Source organism: Hipposideros armiger, unplaced genomic scaffold, assembly GCF_001890085.2.
Source record: "Hipposideros armiger isolate ML-2016 unplaced genomic scaffold, ASM189008v1 scaffold_273, whole genome shotgun sequence".
Lineage (NCBI taxonomy): Eukaryota > Metazoa > Chordata > Mammalia > Chiroptera > Hipposideridae > Hipposideros > Hipposideros armiger.
This window is the reverse complement of record NW_017731623.1, coordinates 2,113,835-2,135,470: the sequence shown is the minus strand read 5'-3', so window position 1 is coordinate 2,135,470 and position 21,636 is coordinate 2,113,835. Positions and strand designations below refer to the sequence as shown.

The following is a 21,636-nucleotide window of genomic DNA, read 5'->3' as shown; positions in this document are numbered from 1 at the left end:
TGTGGAGTCTAAACAAAATTAACAAACGAAACACAAACTAACTCACAGATACAGAAAACATTTTGATGGTTGCCAGATGGGAGGGGTTTGGGGGTGTGGGTGAAAAAATGGGAAGAGATTAAGAAAAATATTGGTTGTTACAGTGTAATCATGGTGATGTAGAGTATAAGGAATATAGTCAATAATGTAACAACTATGTATGGTGTCAGATGGGTACTAGACTTGTTGGGGTGATAGATGGGAGAGGGGTAAGGCCAAGGTGAAGGCATTAAGAAGTACAAATTGATAGTTACAAAATAGTCATGGGGAAGTAAAACATAGGGAATGTAGTCAATAATGTGGTAATAACTATGTATAGTGCCAGGTGGGTACTAGACTAGTCAGGGGAATCACTTCTTAAATTGTAAATGTCTAATCATATGCTGTGCACCTGAAATTAATATAATATTGAATGTCTAATATAATATTGAATGTCAACTATAATTGATAAATATAGAAAGGGGGAGAAGGGGAAAGGGAATAAGAGGTCCAAATTTCCAGGCATAAAACAAATAAGTCATGGGGATGTAATGTACAGCATAGGGAATATAGTCAATAATATTGTGATAGCGTGGTACAGTGTCAGATGGTTGCTGGACTTATCATGGTGACCACTTCTTTAGGTATATACATGTTGAATAACTATGGTGTACCCCTGAAACTAATAAAATAGTGTATGTTAGCCTATATTTTTAATCAAAATATTTTTTAAAAATTGAATGGTCTCTTATATTATGCCCAAGGCCCTCACCCTTATAATTTCAAATGTGACCTTAGGCAAATCCCATCGCCTTTTCAAAGTTCTGCCGGTCAAACATGGTGTTTGTTGGCTCTAGAAGGAGAGGTGGTTTGGCGTTTGTGGTTAAAAACATAGACTTGGCAGCTATAGATTTGAATCTCAGCTTTAGCGCTTCTTTGTTATGAGAACTTGGGGATAATTAACTTGTCCTCTCTGAGAATAATTTAGGCTTTGCAAGCCATACAGTCGATATCGTGACTCTCTCTCTCATTGTATGCAAGTGGCCATAGAAAATACATAAACTGTGGCCCAATAAACCTCTATATACAGAAACAGGTGGCTGGTTTGATTAGAGTTAGACCTATACTATAGTTTATAGACCCCTGATCTACAGGACAGAAACAATATCACTCGCCTTCAAGGGTTGCTGTTAGAACTAAGTTGGTTACTACCTGTTTATTGCTAGGTATCAGTAGACAATAAGTGGAAACTGCTACTATTGTTGTTATTTCTAATGGTATTCCAACTTAGTCTGTGACTATGGATCTACGGCCCTAAGACTTTCTGGATGGACAGAACAGGTTTCCCAGTTGAAAATAACTTTTCTGAATGAAGATCTATGTTTGAGGAAACGTGATAAGCAGGAAACAGGGAGCTTTCTGTAGCTCTCCACCCCAAGGGTTCCATGTTGCAAGGGCAAACTAAGCTTATCCCAGTGTGCAGATGATCTCATTTCCAAACAATAAATAGGTACAATTAAGATATAATGACCTAAAAAAAAAGATATAATGACCTAATATATAACGTTATGCTTCTAACTGCTGGTGCACATTTTCCTTTAGTGCGGTGGTACCTTGTCTACTTAACGTTTTAACATCCAATCAAAGACATGCATTTCACGTTGAAACCAACTGTTCAGAGTTGAAAAGCTTGGACACTCTCTCACCCTATATTATCTTAACACAACTGAAGGTAAAGGTCATTACACGAAAGCTCCAATAAAACAACTATGCTGCACAATTTTTTTTTGTTTTTTTTTAGTAAGGTTGTTTTACATTACTCTTCAGCATCTTGGGAGTCTGTTTGGGGTGATAAATGCGGGCTTTGGATCATCTTGTACACAAGCAGCTCAGAACACAATGACAAGTGGTGACAAGTGATTTGTCCCTACTCCTGCTTCCCACCCCTCCCCCAAATCATAATCTCAGCCTAAATTCTTGGACCTACTCAGTAAAATAAAGCATTTCACATTCCATCTAACTGAACTTCAACGCACATATTATGCCAAACCTGTTAAGGAAAAAAATCAGTAATAGAAGTTGACATTAGGGCCTACTGAGTGGCACATTGGTTAAGAGTTGGCTTGGGGGGCCGGCCGAGTGGCGCGATGGTTAAGAACTGGCTTGGGACGCCAGAGGGCCCCAGTTCAGATCCCACATATGAGGGCCAGTGACACTGCCCTCTACAGCTAAGATGCTGAACAGCAGCTCAACCTGGAGCTGAGCTGCCGTGAGTCGCCGGCGATGGCGTAGGCTGCAGCCCCTGTGGCAGTGGGTTGCCATGAGTTACCGTGTGTAGCCAGCAGCCAGCAGGAGCAGCTAGCAGCTGCAGTGAACGGCCATCCAGAAGCCGGCGACTGATCTGCCTCGCCGGGAAAGAGCGCAATGATGGTGCCAACTTGGGCCAGTGAAGCAACGTCCTCCACAGATAGACTGAAGAACAAAATGACAGCAACTTGTCTGTTCCCCTTCCCCCAATTCCCCAGCACTGTTCCCATCCCCCCAATTCCCCAATAAAAATCTTAANAAAAAAAAAAAAAAAGTTGGCTTGGGATGCCAGCTCTGAGCAGCAGGGCCCTGGTTCAGATCCCACATTAGGTCCAGTGACACTGCATCCTCTACAGCTAAGATGGCAAACAATAGCTCGACCTGGAGCTGGGCTGCCATGAGTCGCCTGCGACGGCGTAGGCTGCAGTGGGGCTGGCCAGCAGCAGGCGTGAGCTTTAGTGAGCTGCCGTGAGCCACCGTGAGCGGCTGTCCAATGGCTGGCAACTGACTGCCTCACCCGGGAAGAGTGCAATGATAATACCAACATGGGCCAATGAAGTGACATTTTCCACAACTAGACTGAAGAACAAAAGGACAGCAACTTGTCTGTTCCCCTCCCCCAATTCCCCAATAAAATCTTTAAAAAAAAAAGTTGACATTAAGTAAACTATATTTATTTTATTAGCTTATAAATTAAATATTCACATTTGCTGATGTTAATAAATTGTTCTAACTTGAAAACATATAAATCATCAGAAAATATCAGTATTTTACAATTACAATGGTGAATGATAACAGAATAGAAACACTTTTGACAGAAAAAATGAGAAAGGGCACGATTATAAAATGCTGTGGCCTTTCACTATGAAATGGTATGTCACAAACAAAGCAGATTTATCGGTCTGCATGAAAGCTGTCAATAGAGGCACTGAGGCAAACCACTGCTATATCCCATGGATCGTCATGTGGGATGCAACACAGGAAATGAGGCAGGAGAGAGAGGGACAAAATGTTTCGACCATTGATGATGCTGGTGCCATGCAAGATTTTAGGTTGATAATATTGTTCATATTTTGGCAAAAATAATTATAGTCAGGTAATAAGACATCCAAATTATTAGGACAAATAATTATTGAATAGCCGGATAACCTATGTTATTTTAGCTTACTTAACAATAGTCAACATATCAATAACTCATTTTTAACTGTTATTTACCTTTAGCACCCATTTTTATATTATACTATTTTCTATGGATGGTCCGAGTTTTCAGATGGCCGTATTTGTGTTCTTCCTGATTCCTGTTGACTCTAGAAGATTATGCACGCCCATAAGCTTTCAGAATCTGTTAGTTGATAAAACACCACACATAACATTTTTAACCTGTTGACATTTTGCATCGATGTTAGAAATGAGTTGAAATTTTATGTTGACGCAGTTATACAGACATACCAAACTGTGCATACACATAATTGCTGCACACACACACAGTGTTAACCTGTGTCCTGTCACTGAAAACGTGGCTGGGAGTGAAGTCTGGAAGTTCAGGCAGACACAGGCAGAAGGAGCCCAGCAGAAGCACGTGCCCTCAGCCGGCCTGCCAATCACCCTGCCAGCTCCCTAGCAGGAGGGCTCCCGGGCAGGCAATGAGGCCTGGGTCTCTGACCAATTAGATTTTTGCTCTGTGTTTGGACTAAATTCAGGCACAATATTGACAGGCTTGTCACCTGCAAGGAATCAGACTGCATTTGATTTTACAGATGTCCCTGGAAATCTACTACTGAGTATTAAGGGAGCGTGGATGTGGGTTAAAATCTGGTGTGATGTAGTACAGGTCTAATAAAAAAGGGGAAAAAAAATCTGTCACTAAGCTATGGCTATGGAACCACTCCAGAAGAATTTAGGTGGGGGGGGGACAGCCAGGGCCCACCTCTTCTGCATCATTTGGGAGGTCCTGCTCTATCACCGGAGTTCCAAGTGGAGGCTGCCGGGAAGAACTAAGATTAACAAGGTGATGGGAGGTTGAAAACCACTTTGCTCTGTAGCCTAAAAGGAATCATTAGATTATTCGCTGCTATGCATTCATTGTCTGGGGTGAGTAATCATCATTAGAGAGCGCAAGAAGAAAACAATTTTTAAATAACCCTTCTCAGGGTAGCATTTCTTCCCCTAAAACTGTACTGTTTTTACCCCTCTGCCAAGTTAACAGAATATAAACATTGCTTAGGTTTTTTTCACTCAGTTACCCACAGCCTGTGTTCTGAAAAAACCCCTGTTGTGAATGTGGTAACATCCACATTTCCTTTGGAGAGGCAGCATCCTTCTAAGAAATGCTTGTAGGTTTATTTGACAAGGTCAAGTCCTGGGAGGTTGGAGTCTGGGCAAGGTCTGCAAGCACAATGCCGACCTGCTCTGCTCTCCAGCCGTGCCTCGCGGCCAGAGAAGAGGGTGTCATCATGGGAAGACGGAACCTGGTATCCTGGGCCCACTGGATGGGCCACTGAATAGAAACTTCGAGGAACAGAGTGGGGAAGGGAGCTGCACTCACCAGGAATGCCTCCTGTGCCACTGCCCCTCCCAGTTCCCTGTGGGGACACAGGGCCACCTGCTCCATGAACAGAGTCAGATGACACCCAGCAGGAAAAAATTCAAAAGCCTGGTTCCCTTTTCCAATGCCAGATAAAATAGATATGTAATAAAAAAACTGCTAAAAATCATTTATTGTTTGTTTCTACACAGCAGAAGCCTCATATGGGTGTCAGGTGGGGAAGACGTGGATGGCGGGGCTTCCTGTCCGGCAGCCCTTGTCACCATGACGGGACTGCGGACTTAGATTTGCTGCATTTGTGTGCAAATACTCTATGATTTTCAGATGCTCCTGGAATCAGCAAAACCTCTTCTTCCTTAATCAAAGGAAACAAAAGACATTTGGACATGGGAAAAACACGCAGCCATGCCACCACGCCTCTGCAAGTAGGAAAACATTCCCCTAAAGGTGACTGCCTCTCTCGCTTTTTTGGTGTGCTTTCCTCTTGCGGAGCTTCCTCTGGAGCTGAAACTTGTTGGTGAAGAACATCTGTCTCCAACCCATATCCTCAGCCAGGGCCCTCATGTCAGGGGTGATGCTGTCACAGGCGGACAGAACTATCGGCTCCCACAGTTTGTCAGACATGCACAGCTATGGGTGGAAAAAACCAGAAGTGGGTTACATCACAGGGAAAGTCATTCGCTCACTCACGAAATCGTTACCCAACTTCTGCTATCTGCGAGACTCTGGCGGAAACACTACATGTCCTAAGATGTGCCATACACAGTTCCTGCCTCCAGAAATGCCCTCTTTGAGGAAAGTGGCAAGTGCACACATGTCTAGAGGGCAAAGCAATATTTGATTAATGGGATAAATTCTGATCCTTTATTTAAGATGCGAAATGCAAGGTAGTTGCATTTCAAACAAACAAAACATGATATAGTTCATTTCCAATTAGACAAATAAGAGAGGCTGATAATGGTGTGGACACCCAACCCTCTCTACTGAGCACCGCATTAGTTTCTCAAGTGGGAGCATTGCTAATTCCTGCTAAATTTGCATCCACTTTAAACTCTCACTAAATCCATCTCTCCCCTGGGCCCAATTGGAGAGCTTACCACTTAGTCCACCGCAGGCTACTCAGCGTTGAGCTGCATCAAAATAACCCAAACAGCCCTGGGAGACTGCCAGCTGGCACATCAAAAATCACCTGCTCCCAGTGCCAGGAGTTTTGCTGCGAGTACTTTGCACACATGACATCACACCACGCACCAGGGTGGCCTACAAGATTGGTCTATTCCCCGAGCCCACCGGGCACATGGCAAAGTGAGCCATTCTCCAGGAACGACCTTCTCTGAGATGTTCTTCTGGGGCTTTAACCAAGGGCCGTGAAGTTAAGGATAGACAAGACCCCTCTGGCCCAATAACTGCACAAAGCCATTTTCCCATCTTCCAAGTTCAAAGCTGCCCAAGTCAGCTTCCATGTACACAAGATTTCCTAATACGACTTTTTCAGGTGGCACTGTTACTTATGGCTACTACTCTCATCAGTCCCCTGAGACTAAACCCTTACCTACCACACCCCCAAATCCTTCCTGAAGGCAAAGCTTCTGTTACACTTACTTAGTCTCCTGATTTTGGTGACAGCCATGGTTTTTTGGTATATGCAAGAATAGGCACATTGAAAGATGCTTGGATATTTGATGCTGCACAGTGGCAATACAAAAAGTGCTTTAAGAAGGGTTCTGCGTGGGCATCCGAGACAGACGCTTCCTGGCTCCATCCTTCCTTTGCCAATAACCTGATTAATCACCAACCTAGTTTCCCCTTTCATCGGTTCCTTGCAATGGTCAACATACGTGAAAAAGCAGAAGTGGAAAGAGCTAGACATGGAGAAAGACCAAAAAGAAGCCCACAGTTCCTTTAAACCAACGGTGCTAGGACACGCTGGCCGGGCCCCTCCTCCACGCTCACAGCCCTGACCGACCCGTCTGTAGGAACCGCCACAAAGACTTCTCTTACAAGGCGGCAAAGGAAGGCAAGCTAAAGGGATCCTCAAAGGTCAGTAATGGTGGGAAACAAGGTTCACTGTGGATAATGATCAGTGCAGACTGTGAATAACAAAGACCATTGTTCTGATTGATATGATAAAAATTAGGCTGAACTCATTATTTTCACTATTTAAAATTTCTTTTTAGGGGGCAACTTTACCACTTAAATAGGAGAAGCAGATAGGCCTGGCAAAATTCCTCAGATTCTGGACTACTGACTCCAATTGTGCTCTGTTGACAAAGGCTTAGGGTTGGGGGGACCTGAACCTCTAAAAACATAGGCAGATAATGTCCAAGAGGAAAAAGCTAAAACAGCTGTCAGAAACCAATGTGCTTAAATCTGTGCACTATATTATGTGGGAAAGGCCTTCACTCAAGATCTAGTCACTCTTGGGCTGGCCGAGTGGCGCGATGGTTAAGAACTGGCTTGGGATGCCAGAGGACCCTGGTTTGGATCCCACATATGAGGGCCAGTGATACTGCCCTCTACAGCTAAGATGCTGAACAACAGCTCAACCTGGAGCTGGGATGCCATGAGGCGACGGCGCAGGCTGCAGCCCCTGTGGCAGTGGGTTGCCATGGGCTACCATATGTAGTCAGCAGCCAGCGTGAGCGGCCAGCAGCCACAGTGAGTGGCCGTCCAGAGGCCGGCGACTGATCTGCCTTGCCTGGGAAGAGCACAATGATGGTGCCAGCTTGGGCCAGTGAAGCAACATCCTCCACAACTAGATAGAAGAACAAAACGACAGCAACTTATCTGTTCCCCTTCCCCCAAGTCCCCAGCACTGTTCCCATCCCCCCAATTCCCCAATAAAATAAATAAATTTAAAAAAAAAAGAAAAAAAAAAGATCTAGTCACTCTTCCTCTCCTTAGGGTTCATTTTAGTTCAGTGCACAGTTTTAGGCCCCAGCAGTTTAGCCACAGCTAACTAAGAAGGGTGATTGACACTATCAGAGGCAGAAGAGTACAAGCAGAGAAAAATGACAGGTGAGAAACTAGCATTAAGGGAAGAAATGGAAAAGAAGAGTGAAACACAAACTAAAATTACTCCAGTTGGGGCCAGATAAGCTGCTCCCTAATTTTCAGTAGCTTATTCATCCGTCCATCTATCCAAACAGTATGGAATGCCTAATGTGTTGGGCAGGGCTCTTGGTTTCAAACCACAGAATGTATTCTAGGTTGTTTAAGCAGAAGGGGAGTCAGCAGAGGCAATAAGTCGCTCACAGAATATCTAGTAAAACCAGAGGGAAAGGTTCAATGCCATACAGCCAGGAAAAACAGCAGCTAGATTTAAAAAGAAAACAAAACAGAATACCCAGACTGTTCTGGTAGAAATCTCACTGCTTCTGCGTCACAACACTTGGCACCTAGGAAGCAGTGGTGTCTTGCACCAGACACTAGAACCTGTCCCATATGCCTCCAGCACTGTGCTTGCAGGAGCCGGTCTCCATGTGCATGGGGCTGCTTCACCTTGCTGCTGCATTCCTTCCCGGACTCTTGCAGGTGGGTCTACGTGGCAGAGCCTAGGCTACATCCAACACATTAGTTGCAAAAGCAGTTTTTATCTTTCTAAACTTCACAGTACACAAAAGCAACGCCATCTAGCAAAAGGGAGTTAAAAATGGACGTCGAGCAAGCCACTCGGCAGCATCCTTTCAGCCTGACCTCTGGCTGTTCTCCTCTACGCAGACCCTTCCTCTGTCCTGCTTTGTTTCCTTGGATCCTAACTTCTTTCTGTGAAGGCGAAAAACGTGCAAGCGTTGCCTCTATTTTGTGACTCCATTACACTCATTTTTAAGGAGAATGCAACCAGTACTCTTTACTTTCATACTTCATGCTCCTCTAAAAGTACTCTAACAGCAAAAAAGAATGAATTACAAATAGAAATGAACAGTAGGACGAAGCATAATCAGTTAAAATCCTTTTGGCTTAAGTTGCAGAGCAAAAGCTATTACATTCCTATAATGGTTCCTGTTAAGCAGCAACACTGAGCCTTATGATAATGACAGCCCTCAAAACATTTTGATGTTAGGCAGGTCATCTATTATCTTATCCCATCGTCAGCAGTCCTTCAAGGTCGAATTTCTCTGCTTGGATTGCAACACATTCTAAATAGAAACAACAAAGGAAAGCTCTTTTAAAAATGTCTTAATTTTTGAGCCAGCCGAGTGGTGCGTTGGTTAAGAGCTGGCTTGGGACCCCAGCTCTGAGCAGCAGGGCTGCGGTTCAGATCCCACATGGGGGCCAGTGACACTGCCTTCTACAGCTAAGATGGTGAACAACAGCTCAACCTGGAGCTGGGCTGCCGTGAGTCACCGGCAACAGCATAGGCCGCAGCCCCTGCTGCAGTGGGCTGCCATGAGCTGCCGTGAGCGGCTGTCCAGAGGCCAGTGACTGATCTGCCTCACCCAGGAAGAGCGCCATGATAACACCAACATGGGCCAGTGAAGCGAAGTCCTCCACAACTAGACTGAAGAACAAAAGGACAGCAACTTGTCTGTTCCCCTCTCCCCATTCCCCAATAAAAATCTTTAAAAAAAATAAAAGTCTTAATTTTTAAAAACAAAACAGATCTTCTGAACCTCCTTTAAAAGATTTGAACTCTAACACTACTGTAGATGATCATCCCATTTCCAGTAAATACCTTCTGGGATATCAGTGTGTCTTACATAATGGAGATTATGGGAGAAAGGGAGAAGGTTTGGGGAAGGGAAAGAATTCTCAAGAGAACTGAGATTTCCTCCAGTGTAACTTCATTTATCATTTATTTTGTACTGAAAATATTTAGAATTTTGTTTTATATTACAAATTGGTCTACAAAATGCCCCCCACCTAAGTCAGACTGGAAACCCTGGGACTCCTGCTTGGTAGACACCGGGTTGCAAAGCACCGCAAATTGTGGGCTTAGCGCCCCCTGGCGGTGGTGCATGAACTTAACATTCATAAAAAGAGAAGTGCTCATCTAGTGAAAACGTTTCCTTTTACAAACGTGGAAATTAAGGCTGAGAGAGGATACGGGTGCAGCACCCCACATTGCCTGTACATAGTGAAGATGGGAAAAACCCCTCCCCACTCCAAGTTTCCAGCCTTTGAGAGTCTATTGAGATATTTATCTGTACAGCTTTAATATCAGTGGGTCAAATTCTTGGACTGGACTCTTAGAATTGGGGTGCAGTCAACACAAGGAAACACATTAAGATCACAGATGCTAGGTCCACCTCGGACCTACTGAATCAGACAGTCAGGGCGTGGGCCTGGCATTTCTATCTGCACCTGCTCCCCCGGTGCTCTGTCCCCTTGGCCAGACTTGAGAACCACAGTCATAGGAAGTCTGGGGACATGAGGAAAAAAATGTATTTCTCCGTAGCCAAAATCTGACAGAGGAGAGATCTTCTTCCTCAGTGTTCTTGAGTCACGACGGAGTCAAGTGTGTTTAAATAGCAGTCATGATTGTCCCTCCCCTGTCTGGGCCTCAGCCTTCTCATCCAGCTGCAGTGGAGGTTTCCTTGGGTTCATTCTGTGACACTTTGCAGAAGAGCACAGTGTCACTGCCTGGTGCCACCCGGGGCCAGGCAGCAGGCCCCCAAGCAGGTTCCCATGTGGCTGCATTTCCTTAGCTGAGCTGAGCTACCGCAATGCCAGGGCTGACCCTGGTCTGACTTTCCAGTAGAGCGCAACACCAGGTTCACCTTCCAGGGTGTGCTTCTACTGGCCAGCCTCCCAGAGGATGGCTCTCCGGCAGGTCGCCCTGAGAATTATTACCAGCCAGCCCACCAGACTTTCAGGCAGGCGCATCCATGGAGGTTCTGTGACTTGGTCAGGATGGTCCTGATCGCTGGTGACATTAAGTTCGATGGGTGGAAATTTCCATCTTTGACCAGGGGATGGCACCATGGGACCTCCTGGGCAAGCCTCCCCAACACCCTCCAATCCACACACTGTGTCTCCAAGTGTCTTTATGCTTCCAGGCCAGACCCATTATTGCAGAGCCAGGTCTGACCTTGGGAACCTTTCCACCTCATAAAGGTGACCTTGCAGCTCTCTTTCAACAGGATCCATTAAAACACCACCTGACACTGTCCCTACAGATCTGCCCCACCTAATAGCCTCTCCAGTTTCCTTTCAAGCCTCTCTACCTTCCACTCTCTGCTCTAGCAGCATGGGCTTTAGTTCTGTTCTCCACTCTTCAGTGTCTTTGGCCAGACAGCTCCCTCTGCCTAGACTAAGCTGCCTCCCACTCTTAGCATGGCTAACGCTCACCTGTCAGGTAAATAAATGTGCCTTTCTCAGGGAAACCCCAAGTCAGGCTGTATCTCACGGTCCCCCGTGCCTGTCTCCTGAGCACTCATCACAGCTGTCACTAAGTAACTGTTTGGAAAGTTAATCGTGGGCCGGCCGAGTGGCGCAATGGTTAAGAACTGGCTTGGGACGCCAGAGGGCCCCGGTTCAGATCCCACATCCACATATGAGGGACAGTGACACTGCCCTCTGCAGCTAAGATGCTGAACAACAGCTCAACCTGGAGCTGGGCTGCCGTGGGTCGCCGGCGACGGCGTGGGCTGCAGCCCCTGTGGCAGTGGGTTGCCATGGGCTACTGTGTGTAGCCAGCAGCCAGCGTGAGCGGCGAGCGGCCAGCAGCCGCAGTGAGCGGCCGTCCAGAAGCCGGCGACTGATCTGCCTCGCCCGGGAAGAGCGCAATGATGGTGCCAACTTGGGCCAGTGAAGCAACGTCCTCCACAACTAGACTGAAGAACAAAACGACAGCAACTTGTCTGTTCCCTTTCCCCCAATTCCCCAGCACTGTTCCCATCCCCCCAATTGCCCAATAAAAATCTTTAAAAAAAAAAAAAAAAAGAAAGTTAATCGTGTACCTTCAGTAGAGGCTGCTTGAAGGGAGGGACCATGTCAATCTTTCCACTTTCAAGGTCCCAGCACCCAACACAGTGCCTGGCCCATGGCAGGGGCTCAGTGACACTTGCTGACTGCACACAGCCCCTAGTGGAAAGTTTATGACAGTGGCCCACCAGCAGGCTCAGTCAGATGCCTGGGGGAATCTCAGCTCTGCCCCTCACTGGCTGAGGGGCCTTGGGAAGGTTAGTTAAGCTTGTGAATTCTTAGCTTCCTTATCTATAAAATAAAGATAATAAATAGGATCTACACTGTAAGGTTTTCTTGAGAACTAAATGAAATAAAGTAATGCATTGCCGGACATACAGCAGGAGCTAAATAATTGTAATGGCCAATTTCCCCAGAGCACAGATACACTCACCTCCTTTTTTTCCAGACTCACAGGGGCACATGTTATTGTCCCTGGATACTACGCATATCTTGACTAATTCTATATGTTTATTTGATTATTTTAAATAACTACACTTACAGTTTTTTCTACAGATAAACATGCACATTGTATACAAAGAAATATGGAGCATTACTTACAAATAGCAGAGGGGAAACAACTTAAATGTCTATCAATAAGGATCTGGTTAAAAGGGTGTGATTCGTCCATTCCTAATGAGTGAGGATGCTCTTCAAATTGAAGCAGATTTCTATGTTCTGACATGACAAGTCTATAAAATTTGTTGTGAAGTAGGAAAAAACACGATGGAGAACAATGTATAATTTGCTACCACGTGCTATTTAAAGGGTGTGTGCCCATGTATATATGCTCACAGATCACACACATACACTTATATGTGCACAACATATCTCCAGAGGGAGATACATGCAAAGCATGGGTAATACGACTGCCACTGGGGAGAAGAATTAGAGACTGAGGCTCAGCAGTGGGAGGGAGAGTCACTGTTTACTATATATACAGAGATATATAATTTTTCTTTAAATTTCCAACCTGGCTATTGTAACGCAAATCGAATTTCATTTTTCAAAAATATAAATAAAATTGATAGATAGAGCCCCTCCCTTATTTAAGCATTTAGTCACTATTCTCTGGTACTTAACTCTGGGCCAGGATGTCTGTGAAGGCAAAGATACAAAGGTAAGTGACATGGCCCCAGCTGTGGAGCTTGGTGAGTCATCATATGTCACAATCAAGGGAGGAGAGGCATGCTGGCACAAAGCCCACGAGAAGGGCATTTAGGAGTAAGAGTGGTGGGTCAGAAAGGAAGACATTTCTAGAAAAGGGAACAGCACAAGCAAAGTCCAACATGCACAGGAGAGCCCAGCACACAGAGCGCTGCAGGAACTTGACCTGGTTGGGGCTACAGGCAGGAGGGAGGCAGGGACAGGGGACGGTAGCCTCAGGCACCAGCTGAGACTTGGATCTCATTCTGAAAATGCTGGGAAGGCACTGAGCGTCACTGAGCAGGCCAGTGACGTGACCAGAATGCATTTTAGAAAGGCCACCCTCAGCCCGCACGGAAGAGCAGCCTATGGAGGAAAGAACGGGCGGCCCGGAGAAGACCCACTGGAGCCTCCTGGAAGTGAAGACTGTCCAGAGTGGAAGGCCTGAAACAGGAACTTTAGATGTGACAACCAGGAAGTTACTGGGGAGGAGGCCAGGGGTATTTACAGGCAGGGATGGAGGGGAACTAGAAGAGGATGTGCAGACCAACAGCAGACTGGCAGTTCCTAGAATTTTGGAATGTCCTAAGGCCAGCGAATTTTTTAGAAATCAAACAAAGCGAAAACTAAGAACCAAGTAAGGTTGCCAACTTTTTTATTTTGCAAAGTAAGGATAATTTGTTAAAATAAAGTCTCATGTTTTAATACCATCATTTCATAAAAGAAGGGACATTTTAACTCTCCCCAAAATGGGAAGGCCTGACCTCTGATAAAGGATGGTCACTGAGATAGAATAAATTTAGCTTGATGACAAACTCTTCACGTCATCCTTTCTGCTCTCATTTCATCATGGATTTATAAAATCTCGGTCAGATTCAAGATGCTGGTTGGCTGACTGTGAACTGCTGTGTAAACCAGTTTTTTTTTCAAGAAGGGAAAGAAAGAGAGTAGATAAGAACAGAGGCAAGAGTTTTTGGTTTTTGAAGGATGAGACTGATTTGAGAAACTGAATGTACTGAGAGGAAAAAAACAATTGAAAGAAAGATTTAAATATAGGAACTAAATACACTGTAGTATCCCGGATTGGGTCCTGAAACAGCAAAAGGACACTGGTGGAAAAACAAATGAAAACAAATAAGGTCTGTGGTGTAGTTAACAGTAGTGTACCAAAATTAATTGCTTAGTTTTGATAAACGTCCCAGGCTATGCGAGATGTTGGCATTAGAGGAAGCTGTATGACGGGTATATGCAAACTCTCTGTATTTTATCTATGTATTACTTTTATAAATCTAAAATTATTTGTAAATAAAAAGTTTTTAAAATAACAATATGGAAGAGAAAGGAGATAAGTGTAAGACTAAAGTCCCTAAGGTTAGAGTTTAGAACCAGGTGTACGGGTGGGGGTGGGGGGGGCAGGTGGCCCTGGCCCTGCATGGGAGAGGAACATCTCCCTCCCTGAGACCAGAGGAAAGGGTTGGACATGGACACAAATAATTTGCTAATAAATTTGTCCCCAGAAGTTTGAAATGGAAGCTTTCTTAGCTTTCTTTCCCCCCCCCCATTAATACAATAATTTAATAACCAAAAGGACAAAACAGGTACATGAAAATAGTGTATAAGTGAAAGGGGAAAAACAGGTAAATGGGACACCGGTAAAATTTAGATTGAGAGCGGAAGCGAGCGGTTAACATTTCGCGGAAAGAAAAAAGCAGTAGCCCTGGACCACGTTGCGTTCCGCTCCGCCAGGACGCTGAGGGCTGAAGCCAGCCACTGAGAAAACCCCTGCTCCAGAGCACTGGTGAATTATGGGGGATACTTTCAAGACTGCACTAAAACCATGACAGGACCCTGCGAGAGAGAGAAATAGCGGGAGTGAGCAAAACGTGGAGAGAAGTCAGGGCTCGGCATGAACGCCACAAGGCCCCGCAGTAGCAGCCATTTCCCACCGAATCCTGCCACTGACTTTCGGGAACATCACAGGTCCTGGTGGGAGCTTTGCATAGACCCCCACTAGTCATTTTTATTTACTTAAAATTCCCCTTATTTAAAGTATGAATAAGCAGCTTCTTTTCGGCAACAAATACCAAATCTTAACTTTAGTACATTTTTTTTTAATGGCAAAAACTATGTACAACGATCGCTTGTTTTTGGCTCTCCATTTTTCTGGGGGGGTGGGGGGGTGGGGGGACATCGTTTTGAAAAGTAGCTGAAGTGGCAGGAACCAAGGCACCTTCCAGGATTCAGGGAGAGGAGTTAATAATGGTGGCATCAAGGCCCTGACGTTGCGTGAATCAGCACCAGCTGTGTTTTCTGTTCATGTGTCACTTTGCTGAGGGTTCAAAGTAGTGACAGTGAGTCCATTTGGTCAGTTGGGGGCACGGAGGAGGACAGGGCACTATGATGAACAGTCCCCCAAAACCACCCATACTGGGAAATAAGTACTTCAGCAACGGGCTATTACTGGAAGAAATGGGACTGAATGGGAGGTAATCAGTACGTGCCTTATTCTCTTAGGCTGCCATGCCCCTCCCTGAGCTGTTATCCTGACTGGGAGTACCCCGTGATCGGTAATGCCTTTAGTCTTCCAGACCACCAGGCAAACTCCTATTTTCCCCTCAAAGCCCAGATACAGACACCCACTTCTGTGAAGCCAAGCAGAGGAAATCATTTTGCACTGCTTTGTACCTTGTACACATATTCCTTGTTGAATTGAGCACACTATAGTGTAACGATTTGCATCTGTATGGATCTCTTCTATTAGACTCTAAGTTTCTTGAGGTAAGAAATAACATCTTTTTATCTATGCTGCTTCTGTGCCTGGGACAGTGCCTGTCGTAAAGTAAGTATTCAACAAATGTTTGCCAAAATAAAATGCAAATCATAAACCACTGCTATATTTTTTAAAAAAAACAACTTGAAAAAGCATAAGGAAAATTCTCGACTGTTACCTTGGAAAATCTGCGTGATGTTTGAGAAAGCCTGGCAATATCTTCAAGATCCAGATAAGAAATGATACTCAGGAGCAGATTGTCTGAGAGCCGCTCAAGGAAGTCAAATTTACCTTTGCACAAATTGAAGACATAGTCTAATATTCTTGCACCAAATATTACGGCAATTTGAACTGTAAGTCAAAGAAACCAACAAACCAACATGATTATCATGCAAAGTCACATAAAAACTGTGATCATGATCAGTAAGACTTTGGGGTACCCCTCCCCCGGGGAGTGATGTGAGGTCATGCTGAGTCATCCCTTCTTTCATCAAGCTGCCTGCGGGTCCAATAGCACACATTTGTGAGGCGACTGTTTCCAATTGCCATCCCTGCCCTGAGGTCAGAATCTTTTAGGGACACTCACTGTTTAATACAGGGATGGACTGCATCCCCTTGGTCTCCAGCACCACATTCCAGCCCAGACACCTGACCTAACCAGTCTCAGCATCACATCCCCATCCTTGCAATCTCCCTGGCTGGGCACATGTTTTCTATAATCCCTTCTCTCCCCAGTTTGGTCTGAAACATATTAATATGATATCTCTTAATTTTATTCATGTTTTGTTGTTCTCTTACTGTTATATGTTATTTCTCCACCAAATTTTCTTCCTTCCTCTTTACCTTCTTTCATCTCTATCTTTACAGAATAGAAAACAATACAAATAGGCAAAGAGAAAAAATAGATGAATGTTTCATGAAAATTGTGTTCACTTTTGCCTAATATTTTCCATGCCTTTTCAGTTATTTCCAAATTAGGAAATAGTTCACAAAGAATCAACCAATATAATGGTCTACCTACTATGTTCAATAGAGGGGGGGAAATGAGTTTGTTTTGGTTTTTTGGTTTTTTTTTTTACCCTAGCTCCCTGAATAACCAAGAAATGACTAACTAAGAGAAAAACATGTTTGGAAGGACACATACTCAAATTTTAACAGGGGTTCAATGAGGTTGTGACTTTTATTTTCTTCCTTTTGCTTATCTGCATTTTCTAATCTTTCTACTAACAAGAAAAAAATTCTGAGAAGCCCTAGATTAAACTACAGCGGGCCAGCAGATGGAAGGAAGAGACCAGAGGGGTTAATCAGTTAACAACTGCAGGCCAAAACCAACAAAAGGCTGCTTACATTCCTGAGTGTATGTTGAAACTGTGAACTAACCTCCAGGTGGCTGTTTCCAAGATTACCTAGAGAGAAAGCCAACCGAGAAGTGCCGGGGCGTCTCGCTTACGCATTAACTTTCCAAATGCTGCCCACACCCAACCCAGAAGAGCAAAGCTGCTTCTTACGCCTCTGCCTCTGCGCCTCTCCCAGAGCCAGCCCCGGGGCACCTCCTCCTGCCCCTTTTATCTATAGCCAGTGTAAATACTTTTAAAACAACTTACATCTTTTTCCCCAAAACTTAATGTGTAAAAGAGCCCATCGATGCCAGGACCCAGGACGGCAGACAGGTCATCTTTCCCATCTCGCCCTGCTGCTGGTGGTTCAGACTGCACGCCCCAGGACCTGGTCCTTTCTCTAGCTAGCATATGGCTTGATAAACCCTTTCTTTTAGAAAAGCTTTCAGTTGTGAAGGTTTTCTGTTTACCACTACAATAAACCCATATTATCAATGTGATTTTTTTTTTTTAATCCAGGAAGGAAGAGAGGGAAGGAGGGAGGGAGGGAGGAAGGGAAGGGGAAGGGAGAAAAAAACATAAGGATAACTTCCAAAATAGTTGCTCTGTAATCGGTTGGAGACTGATTCACAGCTGAACAAAACAGAAAATTCAACTTATGGCTTCGCAAATAGGGTTTTTCTTTTCTCTCTTTCTGGAGGTAGCTTGTAAAGACTGGTGCAGGAGCTCCATTATGTCATTAATGTCCCAGGGCCCTTTTATCTTTCTGTTTTCACATTCTTAGGATGTGGCTCCCATCCTCCGAGTCACTCTAAGATGGCTTCTATTCCCAAGGCCTCATAACCATGGTCCAGAAGGTACAAGGACCAGGGCAAGGAACAAAAATGTTCACGGAGGCTGAAGGCACCTTCTGGGGAGCTCTGTGAAAGAACTCCAGCTCACATCTTACTGAGCAAAACTGGGTCACACAGCCCCACATCTGTAAGGTAGGAAAGAAATGTAATCTCTGTGTTAGGGGGAAACAGTGAAATAAAGAAAACACAAAAGAAATGAGAAAAGGGGACCAAAACAAAAAAGCAAAGAAAAAGTATGAAACGATGAAAGCACAACATAAGATGATAGCAATTACAGGCAGGAGTAACCATAATCAGTGTAAATGAATGAATCATGCCAGGTAAAAAGACCCTCAGATAAATAATTCTGCCTATATGCTATTTATAAGAGACATGCTTAAAAAATAATGAGATGGAAAAGTGGAAGTAATAGCATGGAAAAATATGGACCAAACCAAAAGAACACTGATATATTATTACCAGACAAAATATACTTTAAAGTAAAACTCACTACTGGTGATAAGGAAGACCGTTATTCATTGATAAAAGGAATAATTCACCAGGAAGATTTAATACTTCTAAACTAGTATGTCCCTAACAAAATACACAGAGAAAACACTGATGAAATTATGATGAAAAAATGATAGATCCTCCAATGCAGTGGGAGATTTTTATAACACCTCTTTTAATACTTGATATGCCAAATGGAAAAAAAAGTTAATGGAGATGTAGACTATTTGCATAACACTATTAATAAAATTTATTCAATAAACATTGCTATAAACTGAATGTTAATGTTCCTCCAAAATTCGCACGTTGAAAGCCAACCCCCAACGTGAGAAGACTTGGAGATAGTCTTTGGGAGGTGATTAGGTCGTGAGGGCAGAGCCCACATGAATGGGAATAGTGCCCAGGGAGTTTCCTGCCTCTCCCAGCCTGTGGGGACACGGTGAGAAGATGCTCTCTATAAACCAGAAGGGGGTCCTCACCAGACACTGGATCTGCCGGTACCTTGGTCTTGGACTTTCCAGCCTCCAGAATCGTGAGAGATAAATGTTCGTTGTGTAAGCCCCTCTGTCTTTGGTATTTTTATTAATAGCTCAAACAAACTAAGACAGACATAGAAAGAACCCTGCACCTAACAATTAGAACAATTATTTTCAATTCACGTCAGGTATACATTTTACAGATGTAAAATCTGACTATGAGCTAGGCCACACCCAACAAAGGGCTGATATCATATAGGGCCAGGTTCTCGGATCATAATGTAATACATTTAGAAACCAATAACAAAAATACAATATCCCTGTATTAGTTTGCTAGGGCTGCCGTAACAAAATACCACACACTAGGTGGCTTAAATAACAGAAATTCATTTCTCACAATTTTGGAGGCTGGAAATTCAAGATCAAGGTGCTGGTGGGATAGGTTCCATTCTGAGGCCTAATCTCTAGGCTTGTAGGTGGCTTCCATCACACAGTGTGCTCATATGACCTCTTCTTTGTGAACTGTCTGGTGTTATAAGGACACTAATCCTCAGAGCAGGGCTCACCTTTATGACCTCATTTAACCTTGATCACTTCCTTAGAGGCCCTACCTTCAAATACAGCCACCCTGAGGCGTAGGGCTTCAATATGTGAATGCTGGGGAAATATATTCAGTCCATAACAACTCCAAAACATTTAGAAATTTTAAACAGTGCTGAAGAATTCATGTGTTAGAGAAGACAACATAGACACAATTAGTACATATTTAAACCTAAGTGACAAAGAAAGTTCTACATAATAAAATATGCGGCTCCAGTGGTTAAAAAAGAGAATATACTTGTAACTATAACAGAGACGTCAAAAAAATCATTACATAAATCAATTTAAAATCAGACAAATTGGACAGTCTTCTAGAAATACATAACTTACCAATTCTGCATCAAGAAGAAATAGAAAACCTGACACACTGTAACCAGTAAATAAATTGAATTCACTGATTAAAAAAAACCAACAACACCTCAAGTAAAGCTTCAGGTCCACACTGCTGTACAGGTCAGCTTTATGAACACTCAAGGAACAGACAATCCATATCTGTTCCAAAGAATAGAAATAGAAGGAAACCTCCAACTCAACTTATGAGGCTGCTCTATGTAGCAATGATGGTAGGCAAAAAGAAAATTGTATATAAAATATTACTTCGGTAAGGTAAAAATTCTAAATAAAATACTAGGAAATTAAATCTATAAACATATAAAAAAATAAATAAATTGTGACCTGCAGAGTTAATCCCAGAATGAACTTAGAAAGATATACTAAAAGCATTCACCATTTTAGCAGATAACAGGAAAAAAATTATCATCTCAAAAATGCAGAAAAACTGTTTCACATAATTGTAATACCTGTTTATGAATAGAAACTCCTAGAAAACTAACAATAAATGGGAAATTTCCTTAACCTGACAACCTGACATAGGGTAGTTACCAAAAATGTTACAATAGTAGCAATAATAATAACATATAGATTTGTATAGCATTCAATATTTGCTAGGTACTGCTCTAATATTTTTATGTATCGTGTGTGTACCATATATATGTGCATATATAATATATAGAGAGTGCATTATATATAGTGCACTACACACACACACACACACACACACACACACACACACAGAGTCATTTGATCCTCACAGTGACTCTGAGATGGGCACTATTATTACCCTCTTATACAGAAAAAAAGGAGGAACAGAGAGGGTAAGTGGCTTACCCAGGTCACACAGTGGCCACATAGTGAGAAAGGTCCCAGGGTGAAAACAAGGGTTGAACCAAACAGTTTGCTCTACAGTGCATCTCCTAATCATGATGTTATATGGCCTCTAATGTCAGGCATAAGACTAGAATGTCAATTCTCACCATTTCTATTCAACATTGTTTTGGAGGTCAAAGCAAAATAAAAAAGGAAGATATAAAAATATATCATGGTTAGAAAGCAAGAAAAAACTGCCATTATTGCAGATTAAACACCAACATACGAAAGTCAAGAAATTCTGACTTGACTACTGAAAAATGATCAGTATCATTTCTCTGATACAAGCAACAAGTAATTCAAAATGATGACCTAATATATTTATGTTTGACCCAGTAACCTCACAAATATATGTTGACTAAATATGAAATGACCCATACACCAGGTTGTTCATTTGGTATTATGTATTTGTAATACCACAAGATTGGGAACATCCAAATTTTCATTATTAGGATTCTGGTGCATCCACACAAAGAAACACTATGCAGCTATTAAAATGAAGCAAAACAAAACAAAATCTCTAAAGGCATGAAGCAATCGCCAGGATATACTGGTGAAAAAGCAAAGTGTTGACCAGTAGGACTAGAATGTTACTGTTTATACAAGAAGAAAGAAACTGGAAGGGCACGTAAAAACAAACACAAGTGGTTACCTAGTGGGCAAGGGAAGGAAAGGGTGGGGCAGGTGGGGATGAAAGCAAACCTTTGAATGTACATTGTTTTACAATTTTAACTTTGGAAACACGCATGTTTTATATAATCAAAACTTAAAACAGAATTTTTTAAACAATTTTTAAGAAGATTCCATTGTTAGCTACAAAACATATAAGGTGTTTTGGGGAAATTTGAAAAAAAGATACATAAGAACTTTATGAAGAAAACTTGATTGAAAAACATAAAGGTCTAAATGAATGGAGAGATACACCGCACTCATGTTGGGAAGACCAAAGGATGACAGTTCTCCTCTCAAAAATCTAAAAATT

At 43.2% G+C, this 21,636-nt stretch overlaps 1 protein-coding gene across 1 annotated transcript in view; it reads right to left on the bottom strand.

The window, feature by feature from the left end:
- Nucleotides 1-5,024: 5,024 nt before the first annotated feature.
- The window catches only part of FBXO36 (F-box protein 36), a 68,608-nt gene continuing 51,996 nt past the window's right edge, over nt 5,025-21,636 (bottom strand). Inside the window, exons 3-4 of the mRNA XM_019657076.1 lie at nt 15,871-16,043; nt 5,025-5,500 (exon numbers count right to left, since the gene is read on the bottom strand). Of these exons, the coding sequence (XP_019512621.1) occupies nt 5,312-5,500; nt 15,871-16,043 (362 nt within the window). The 3' untranslated portion in view covers nt 5,025-5,311. The remainder of the gene's footprint in view (nt 5,501-15,870; nt 16,044-21,636) is intronic.